The sequence below is a fragment of the Netta rufina genome, assembly GCF_964035555.1.
Source record: "Netta rufina genome assembly, chromosome: 1".
NCBI lineage: Eukaryota > Metazoa > Chordata > Aves > Anseriformes > Anatidae > Netta > Netta rufina.
In genome coordinates this window covers 54,773,204-54,784,050 of record NC_140123.1, presented here as the reverse complement: position 1 = coordinate 54,784,050, position 10,847 = coordinate 54,773,204, and the positions used below count along the sequence as shown (strand labels likewise).

The 10,847-nt window shown below is 43.4% G+C and overlaps 1 protein-coding gene across 1 annotated transcript; it reads left to right on the top strand.

Moving 5' to 3' along the window:
* Positions 1-9,358: 9,358 nt before the first annotated feature.
* On the top strand, positions 9,359-10,390 carry LOC311209002 (2-oxoglutarate receptor 1-like; the record flags this gene model as incomplete). The annotated part of the gene is made up of 1 exon (XM_084286052.1): positions 9,359-10,390. One exon carries the CDS (start codon positions 9,359-9,361, stop codon positions 10,388-10,390), a length of 1,032 nt encoding a protein of 343 aa, XP_084142178.1.
* Between the last annotated feature and the right edge of the window lie 457 nt (positions 10,391-10,847).

Here is a 10,847-nt window from a genome sequence, read left to right as displayed (position 1 = left end):
GTCTTCATAGGATTGTAAAATTCTAGAACCCATCAGGTTGAAAGGGACTTCAGAAGGTCTCTAGTGCAATTCCCTGCCCAGAGAAGGGTCAGCACTGATTTCTGGCCAGGTTGCTCAGAGCTGTGTCCAGCTGTGACTTGAAAACATCCAAGGATGGCACCTGCACATCCTTGCAGGGCAGCCTCCCCAGTGCCTGTCTATCTTTAAGGAGAAAAGGTTTCTCATTATATTCCTGTACTGTGCTCTGCAAATTCTTCTTCCCACAGAGTTTGACTGGATGACATTTTTGGTTTTAAAGTACAAGAAGTCAGCAACAGAGGGAATAAGGGAAAACACAGCCCTTTGTGAACACCAGCAGCGTGCCCATGGGCCAGCCAAGCATGCAATCTGCAGATGCCAGCACACTGACTCAGGCACTGTTTAGGACTGAGAAATGTTTGACAAGAGGTGACCACCACACCTAGACCTTTACCATCATTTGCTCTTCACTGAGTATGCTCGGTGTTTGGGTAACTGGCTTCTGTGTTGGACAAGTGCATCATATGCAAGAGTTTCATTCCTGTCCTCCTGCCAGAGGACATAAGGGCAAATGTGATCCATAGCAATACTTGCCTTCTTGAGCTTCCTGAGCCTCATCTTCCTCACTTCCCAGCCAGCTCCATGCCTCAGTTCCCTGCCCCTCTGCTGGCCACCACCCTCTCCTTCTTGCCCTGGTCTTGTTTTGCCTAAACAGGACCTCTGCAGCTGAAGAAAAGCAATAGGGTGCTTCCTTAACTATCGAGAACTGTGCGTGTAAGCAACTCACACCATAACACAATAAAGGGAAGGGGAATGAGGAAATAACTTTGCAGTGAGCTGCAGAATGATCTGCCAGTAACACCCACCCTGAAAGATAAGAGAAATCCTCAGCAGGGTGTAGCACAAACAATGAAGGAGAGGGAATTCCTCAATGTCATAGGAGAGGTTGAAAAAAAATAAACCCTTGAAAATTCAAATGAAAGAAGAAAATTAAACTCAAAAGCATGAACTTTTAGTTAAGACACAGTCAGTGGCCAAGTGGGATATATGAGGTAACCCATCCCTGAAATATGTTCTGCAGTAGTGGCCTAATTTGCCATAGCACTACCATCCCACCGAACTTAAATAAAGAAAAAGTGCTACAAATAAAGCATATCAAAGACTAATGTACCAATTACTCATCTTGTCATGCAAGCTTCCACAGGTATTTCTGGCATTTTATTTATTTTCACTCCAGTAAACAGCTTTAAAACACATGGGAAAATAGGTCGAGAAGGGGTGTACATCTTTGGAGTACACATGTCTGGGTTACAAGGCTGCCATGCCCAGGAAGGGTGTGGATCCATCCAGCATGCATCCATCTGCCCTGCTATGTCCTGCAGACACACCACTTCTCCCATGGGGGAAAAACATGTCATACCAAGAGAAAAACAGAGGTACTGGCATCAAATTTTGGCAGTCTGGTGTTCCACTGAGTGCAGGAAGGAAGCATACAGTGGACAAAAGGGGGATGTATGGTCAGAAGAATGGGTGGTGTAGGTGCTGTAGTGGCAAAAATTGCCACAGAGCAGCTTGGAGCAGAGCTTTTACAAGAGAGCTGCAATCTGGGAATTTTATGCAGAGCCAAAGGAAAAGGAAAGTTTTTCCCAAGGGAAAAGCTGTGGATGTGAATGAAAATTTACAAGTGCGTTGGGCATGTTTTTAAATCACCTTGATAACAAAATCAATGAACACATTTTAGTGGAAGGCCTTTAAAATGTCTCCAATGAAAGTATGAAAATTCTTTGTTGGAAAAAGAGACAGAGGGGGCCAACACAGGAGGAAGGATGCATGCAGCCAGTGAAGTCAGGAGGAGAGATTTATTAGAAGAATCAATGACAATTAATATCCAACCTTTACTAATGCCCAGAACACTTCTGAAAATTTCCCTCTCAGTCAACATGAAATATTGCAAGATAGATAAATAACATCTGTGAAGTCTTCAGGTAAAAGGAACTCCCTTCCCACTCTTCCACACCTCCTCTCCCCCCCTGAAAATAAATAATCATGGCTATTTCAAAGGAATTCAAAATTCTTGTAACAGGACAAAAATGGTTCATAACTGTATATAGGGAAATTGCACATTGGATCATGTGGAATTCATGTATAAATATATGCTAAAGAAAATCTAAATTTGAGCAAAGGATCCAAGCTAACTAAATTATTAAACAAAACAAAAGAAACAAAACTTTTCACAGAGAAACAATTAGATTTTCCTGGAAGAGACAGCAGGTGATCCCTGATATTTTATGGGAGCAGGAGGCGATGGATGATGACTGGATCACCTTAAGCAATATCACCATGGCATGTTTTGGACACAAGATGAAGACAATGTAGCTCAGCATACATACCTGAAAAGCAGTAGAGATGCTTTGATAAGGCCTATGTTATGGGGGGCTTCCTCACTGGCACTGCATGACAGAGGTTGCAATGCTACATGATTTCACTGCTCTGTAAGATAAGTGGGCAGAATAATTCATTCCTCACTGTTGCTGATGCAGCGGCAGAATAATTTTTTGATCCTTTGACTCCATTCATTGTGATCTGTCTTCCCTCTGCCTTTCTCACCCTTGGCAGTGGTTTCCTAACACAGGACAGCTATTTACATTCTGGTCTTCCTGCCATGACAGGAAGACAAAGATTTTCTCAATTTCTGGGATTTTTGAGAGGACAGGCATACAATAGCCATCTCTCCTTTCCTCCCTCCCTCTGGCAGGATGCCCACAGTCACCACTTGGCACTCTAGTCATAGAAATAAGAAATATGAATGAGATCAGTGGATGAAGGGACAGAGAGCCCCCAAACACAGGGAGGATTTCCTGACTGCTGCAGGAGCACACTAGGGCTTGTGGGGTCAAGAGAGTAAAAGAGGCCACCTCTGACACCTCTCTGCAGTATCCTATGGTGTGGCTGACAGTATCCTAATGCAGAGCTGACTTGTGCTTGCACACCAGGGATGCCTGGGATTTCTGGAAGTCTGGCATCACAGGAAGAGACATGGCTCCAACCACATTGCCCAAGACGCAGAAATATGGGATGAAGGTTAGAGGGCCTCATGCTCTACCTAACAAAGCTGACAGGAAGGAGAAGAGAATAGGCTAGAGAAGCTCAGGTGTATGGTGGGATGATCTAAAGCTACCTAATAAGGAAGATATATGAAAGGTGATTGGATTACAATGTTTATATCCTTCAACAAAAAACAATACAGCCATTGCTAAATGGCCTACTTATAGCAGATATAGGCATGAAGGTAAAAGTCTGAAAGCAGAAGCTAGAGAGAGTCATATAAAAATCTAAGCACTTGATTTCAGCTGTGGGCATGATTCACCATTAGAACAATCTATCAAAAGAATAAGAGGATTTTCCTTCTCTCTCCAAATCAAGATTGCCTTTTATTAAAAACAAACAAAAATCAACAAAGAAGAAACAAGCAAACACCCACGCTGCCAAACAGAAGTTACTCGAAATTCTAAGCAAAAACTCATGGTAATGGGTATATACAAGAATCAGATTGTGTTTTATAGAGTTTCTTCTATCCTCTGAAACCTGTGAAACTCTCCCATGAATTTGCATGATGGTATCATCTCACCCTGCTCTGCAACTGTACCAATATTTATGCACAAAACTCTTGATGTTGATTTAAAAATTCCAATAGTTGAAGAATCGACCATATTACTAAGAGGATTTGTTTTAGTAGCTAGCCACCCTCACCAAGAAATACTTGTGCTTTGCTGTCAGCCTGGATTGGCACTGCGCTAACTACACTGATGCCAGGAGTCTCTTCCCGTGGATGTGAGCATAGCTGTCATCCATTCCTGTTTAAACCTGCTTTTGTATAAACCAACCAGAGCAAATCCCTAAAGCCTCAAAAGTCTCTCTAGATATGCCACATCTCCCACTCATTCCCAAAGCTCTTTTCCAGCTCCTCACAAGTTTTCAAAATCTCTCTGAAGTACAAACACTAAGCTTGAAACACAGTATTCAAGAAGTGATCCAGTTGAATATGGCTTGAATCATAATGCTACAGCAATTCCCACTCTTACTCAAATATACCATACAAGAACAGACAAAATATCAAAAATCAAAATATCAAACAATTAATTAAAAAATAAAAATACTGAGCAATGAACTTGACATCCTTTATCTATTATATAATATGTATATATATCTTATAAAGCACAGAAAGTCCTTTATGTGTATGTGTAGGGATACAGAGAACAGTCCTGAGAACATTCAGCTGCATGCCCCTGCTGTCTCCCTGAGTCCCCATGTGCCTTCTGCAAAGGGCATATTTGCATTTTACAAAATAGTTTCCGTGATATATAGTAATGAAATTACTACCATGGATCAGCTAGTTACGTAGTAAAAAGTGGTTTCAACTCTTTCTATAATAGAAGAACAATGCTGGTTCATACGAACTCCGGGATATGTTGACAACTGACAGTTTATTTCTGAATGTTTGTATTTAGGAATCCAAAATTAACATTCACATTCAGGACTGGCCAGACTTACACTAGAAAGAATAATGGAGAATGGGTTATGTATGACCAGTAAGCTGAAAGTCATTCATGTGAAGGTATCATATACTGAAAGCGTTGTATAAAGGTAAAGAAATAGGACAATTATGCAACCATTCAAAATGTAGTATTTGCTAAGTAATTTCAGCCCTGATTCACCATTACATTATGCAGTACATAATTGCTTGTGCTTCCAAGTTCACATCTCTTATCACCATGAGAAAGTAAATAATAGCTTCAAATGAGCAATGCTTCCAGATCTGAAATTAAGCTCAATGTTGGAAAACATTCAAGATCTTTTCAGCCTCATCTAAACATTTCCCTCTCAAGATAATAACTTTCCTACCTGTTCACATAAGATTGCAAATATTTAATTCAAAATCAAATCTGGAATGCTTAGACTTTTGAAAGGTTTATTTATTTATTTATTTTTTCCCCTTCAGGGAAAAGGAAAAAGAAAGAGAGAAATATGAAACTAGAGCAATGATCACTGCTTTAAACAAGATGACATTTGATGGAGCGCAGTTATTCCAAGAAACAAAAACAATCTTAAAGTAAGGGGAAAGAGATCACGCAAAATGTGTAAGTACTGACTCTGCAGGAAATGTCATAGTCTCAGGTAGCACCACACCAGAAAGATAAGTCATCCCATAAAATCTTTATCTCCTCCTACACTGTAATTACCCTGGCACTTCTGGGCAAGCCCATGCTCCTTTCAGTTCAACGTACAGGAGAAGTAAAACACTTGTCCTAGGGTGCCCTAGAAGTCGTGCCCTTCCTGCCTCTCAAGAGGGAGAAGAGATTTCTGATAACCCCTTCTTGAGGGTCGGCCACTATGTTAAGGGAAGTACACATCTTTCTTCTGCTTTATTGCCTGGATAGTTGGGACCTTTAACATGCTCCAGACCTCACAGCAGGCTGGGTAAATTTTGCAAACAATGAGACTTTGACTTCCTTCCTAGGCTTCTTCATTCCTCTGATGACCCTCTGGACAAGTCCTGCCAGCAGAAATGTCTATTACCCCTGTGGCATGGTTCTGGCAGGACAGTTGTCTGCTGGTCCTGCAATCCTTTTCCCCAGCACAGCCCTCCCCCAGCTGGGTTGCCCCCACAAGCATACCTGGAGCAACTACATGTGGTCTTGGACACCTCTCCCAGCCGCAAGATCCTGCTTGTGCCCAGCTTGCACAATCCCTGCTCATCTCTCAGGTCCCTCCCTGCAGGAGAGGCAGCTGATCCCACTGAGTTTGCAGTTTGGGGATCAAGAGCAGCTTCACCCTTTTTGGAAGGCCAGGGCTTGGTCCTGCTTTCAGCATCCACCAAGATCTCTTCTGGGCGTCTCCTGCCAGCTCCAACTCCTGCTCTCCCTCCTTCTCTCCCCATATATCCCACCTATTCTGGGACCAGGGGAGTAGATACTCCTTTATGTGGGCTCTGCAGCACTGTTCCTTTTCTCCACCCAGACTGCCTCCCTCCAAGAGGTCTGGAAGCACCCAAAACAAACCGCTCCAGCCACACCAGACAGGTTACAGGCAGTCCCGACTGATGTGCTCATAGGCTCAGGGCAGGTCCCTGCATCCTGTGCAGGCAGCAGAGGACAGCAGACATGGGGACATGACGGCCAGCTTGCACACAGGTGTGAGGGGTCAGAGCTGCCCATGCTGCCTTCACCTGGCAGAGACCTGGAAACAGAGGCAGAGCCTTTCCACAACCCACTCCTTAGCCAGGGGGATTTGCTGCAGCCCTGCAGACAGCCCCACTGCACCAGACCGATGCATTTACAAGCATACTCTGCCAGCTGGAGTAGGATATTTAAGGACCCAGTTATGAAGAAAAGAAGAGATCATGCCGAGGATTTACAGGTAAAATATGTATTTTGATTTAAAAGCATGAACTTGGACAGAGGGCAGAGCAGAGGGAGACAAGCAAAGGGTTAGAGGGTGATGAAAGCATGGAACAAATTAAACTTATCTGGAATGCATCCAAAGCTGAAGTGAAATCCACATACTCTTTCCATATGGAGGTACCTCACTGAGTTATACAGACCAAGGGAAGGAGGACTCACATCTTCATCCTTAAATATGTAATTTGTGACTTTCAGATCCCAGCCAGTGGAAGAGTCAAACAGCATGAGCCAAATCCCATTTAATTTATTCAGCAACACATCTGTGTGAAATATAGTCCAATTACAGGCATTAGGTTACTTTGCCATGGCTGCAGCCATTTGGCTTTTATTTCCAGCAGGCTCTAATTAAATTATCACAATGCAGGAGCAGACAAGTTTCCCTTATACGTGACTGCAATTAAAGACATGCAATCACAACGTTTTTTAAAGTGACTCCAATCAATTGGTTACAGTAAAGAGTACTATGTAACGGAGCAGTGGCTCCACTGTTAAGACCGAGAGAGAGTTTCTATTTCAATAATCTAGTTCCCTTTTATTTTGAGTTCTGCTCTTGGATAATTTATTTAAAGTTCATTATGTGTCTACAGCATATATCATTTGCCCTCAGCTTAGGCTGCAGAAGTCCCATTACAGCCAATTACTTAGTGTGATAAAATCTGCCACAGCACAAACTGCTGCTTAATTAGATTTAAGTTTTGTCTAAATTCTATTTGTAATTCAGACAGCGAAATAATAAGGCCAACAGCAAAGACTCGCTGTCTCCTCTCACCGGTCACTGGCAACCTGTTGTGTTGGGTGTAATCTCAGCACGGTTCGGAAATGATCTCCTGCAGTGCTTTTCTTGTAATACTTGTCCCCACCCTGGGTGTCCTTAACCAGCCTGGGGGTGGCTTGGCCTGTGACCCAAACCTTTCCCTGTGAGATACCTCACCCATAGCATAAGGGATGGCTCTGAAAACTGCTGGGGAAGTGGTCATTAGGGACTGCAGTGGCTGAGTGCTGTGATTGTGCCCTTTGGTGGTTGTAGGTATTTGCCCTATGGTTCCTATGCATTTGCAGCAGCAGCGCACTGCTAGGCAGGAAAAAAAAAAAGCTGCTGACAAAATGTTAATCCTACAAATCCACAAAGAAAGCATAATGTTGCAGGGAGCAGCACCCAGCCATGCCCTTCAGCTCGGTTAATAGCTGTGCACTGTAAACACTGCAGGGTGTACAGGGCTCATGCATCCTGGGGAGACAGCACGCCACAGCCTGCTGCTGCTGGATGGGGCCTTTACTGCTAATCTGGTTAAACATTAGCCATACCAGCTTCAGGCTGGTTTGGGGGACAATGGTGTCACTGCATTTCTTCAAACTGGCTTTCTTTTGTACATCACCCTCTCCTTCCCCTACACAGAGTACATCTCTCTACTCAGGGTGTGACAGGGGCTCACAGACAGCACTGGCTTTGCTCACTTGTTCTTCTCACATGGCTGGATGGGACTGGGTTGCCAGCCTGGAAAGCTCTAGTGTGGAAATTGCTTCAAACCTGAATTTGAGCCATGAATTTACCCAAACCTTCCCCTGCATTATCCCCCGCCACGAGAGGAGGTTTGAAGCTGCTTTTTCTTTATAAATAAATGCCAATGTTTGGCATGCATCTCCTCAAGCTCCAGCTTCAGTTTTTAAAGAATTTTAAATGCATTTGAACCAAATGTTCCACACAAATTTGAATTAAAATCCTGCAATCTGTCTCTGTGAGATCTCACAAATGAATGAGGGTAGAAGTCACATACAGAACATTCAGAGTGGAACAAGTAATGGAAGTGATGATTAAGTAGGATCCCTTTTAATAGTCAAAGGCCAGAGTAATTTTAGGATGGGCACCATCCCGTAAGAGGTTGCCTACCTCAGGAAATAATTACAGTAGAGGTTTATTCAATTTTCTCCCATCTAAACATCTTTAAAAGAAAACAGGCGTTCACACAAGTACATTTACTGGGCACAATATTAGCAGTTATTTCCTAGGTGCTTCAGTAGCCCTGTATTTTCTACTGGAGAGATACTATGTAGTGGACTATCTTTACATCCCTTGAATCCTGCTCAAGTCCCAGAATGTATCTTGAGAATGGTTGCTTTGCAAGGTTGGATGTGTTTATTCTGATGTTTCAGAAAAATACTGAGACTACTGTCTAAGAAACACACCATTTATATATATATATATATATTTAGGAATAGACATAGCAGCTAATGGAAAGCCTAAAAATATTGCAATTTCTTTGAGATATTAATCTTGTTAATGAATTAAAAAAATGAAGTATTTCTGTATCAGTTATTTTCAAGAAGTGGAAAGAAAAACATTACGTAACTACAGAGTCAAAAAGAATATGCAAACATTTCAATATTTGCTCTGCTTTCCAGTTAATTAGCAAGGATGCGAATAGCTTTTATGGAGCAGTAACATTCTGGACATTCCTCTCTATGCTTCTGGTCAATGGCACACCACAAGCAGTCTTTCCTTCTGCTGCACTTGACCCCAAATGAGAACAGAAAGTGAACCCAGTGTACTGGGGAACACACACCACTTACTGTGCTGCTGGGAGTCCTTCACATTTTTGCTATATTGTGCTTGTGCAGAGCCTCCCTTGAGAATACATATTTTAAAATAAAAATTGTATCTATCTCTAAATAGCTATGAACAAAAGGTCTATATATCAGGATTATTTCTCACCAAAGAAGCAAGACCATTTCATATTCAATAAAGGCACGTAAAGAGCGGCAGTGATGGCAACTTGAAAGGAAAGACCTGGCTATTTGTTGGTTTTAATGGGCTTATACAGGGTCTTATCCATCAGTGAACACTAACCATTTCTCTCTTCTTTAAGCATTAAGGAAAAAACATGAACACAACTGGTGAAAACTTAGCCAGCCCCACCTCCTGGCAGCCCACTACAGGCGATTTTCCCAACTGCACTGACGTGGAAGCTAGTCTGAAGACTTTGTACCTCCCCATTATGTACAGCATCGTCTTCCTGGTGGGCTTTCCAGGAAATGTCATTGCCATCTGTGTTTACAGCTTCAAGATGAGGCCTTGGAAGAGCAGCACCATCATCATGATGAACCTGGCACTCACAGACCTGCTGTACCTAACCAGCCTCCCCTTCCTTATACACTACTATGCCAGTGGGGAGCACTGGATCTTTGGTGAATTCATGTGCAAGTTCATCCGCTTTGGCTTCCACTTCAACCTGTACAGTAGCATCCTCTTCCTCACGTGCTTCAGCATCTTCCGCTACATGGTGATTGTCCACCCGATGAAGTTCTTCCATGTCCAAAGGAAGCGTTGGACAGCGGTGGCCTGTGCAGCCATTTGGATGATCTCACTGGCAGCTGTCATCCCCATCAACTTCTTGATCTCCTCAAAAGAGGAGGAAAACAGGTCCTTATGCCTTGACCTTACCAGTTCTGAAAACCTGGGCACAATCCGGTGGTATAACTGGCTGCTGACCAGCCTAGCCTTCTTCTTCCCCCTGCTGACGGTGACTCTGTGCTATGCGTTCATTATTTGCACCTTGGCCACCGGGCTCCAGGCACGGGCTGGCTACAAACAGAAGGCTCGCCGGCTCGCCGTTGTCCTCTTGGTGGTCTTCTACGTGTGCTTCCTCCCCTTTCATGTTTTTCGGATAGCTCGGCTTGAACTGCGGTTTTGTATGGCCAACTGCCACGTGGAGAAGCAAATCCATGCTGCCTATATCATCTCCCGGCCACTGGCTGCTCTCAACACGTGTGGTAACCTTCTCCTTTACGTCGTGATCGGAGGTGCCTTCCAGCAGGCCATCCTCTCTCTTTCAAGGTGCAAGTGGAGAAAATACATCCAGCGACCCGGCAGCAACAATTACACGAACAAGTCGGAAATAAACTTAAGGTTATGAAAGGATCCCTTGGTGAGAATTCCAGCAAACTTGGGATTGCTTCGGTGCTGCAAAGCCCTGCATAGGCAGGTGTGCTGATAAGGCAGTGAGAATTGCAGCTGGTTTTTTCACTCCATCTCCAATAGGGTGCTTGCCAGAAAAAGCTGTCTCAGGAGCAGGTTGATACTTACCTCTCTTAGCAACCAGAGAAAAGGGAGTGAAAAGAAAAATCTTAAGCCTCCTCAAAGGTAGAATTTTAAGTTACCCCACAGGACTGTTTCTAAAGTTATTTGGGAAATGCAGGATTCTCTTGCTTCAGGCTCTGTGGCTGGTTACAGAAATACAGGGAGCTTAGTTTGGGCAAGAGAACAACTTCCATTGATGTCAGTGCCACCGCTGATGTAGTGTTTGCTTTGTTTATTAGATCTGGAGTGAGATGCAGCAAATTGTCACAGTTGCCGAAACCACTGAATTACGT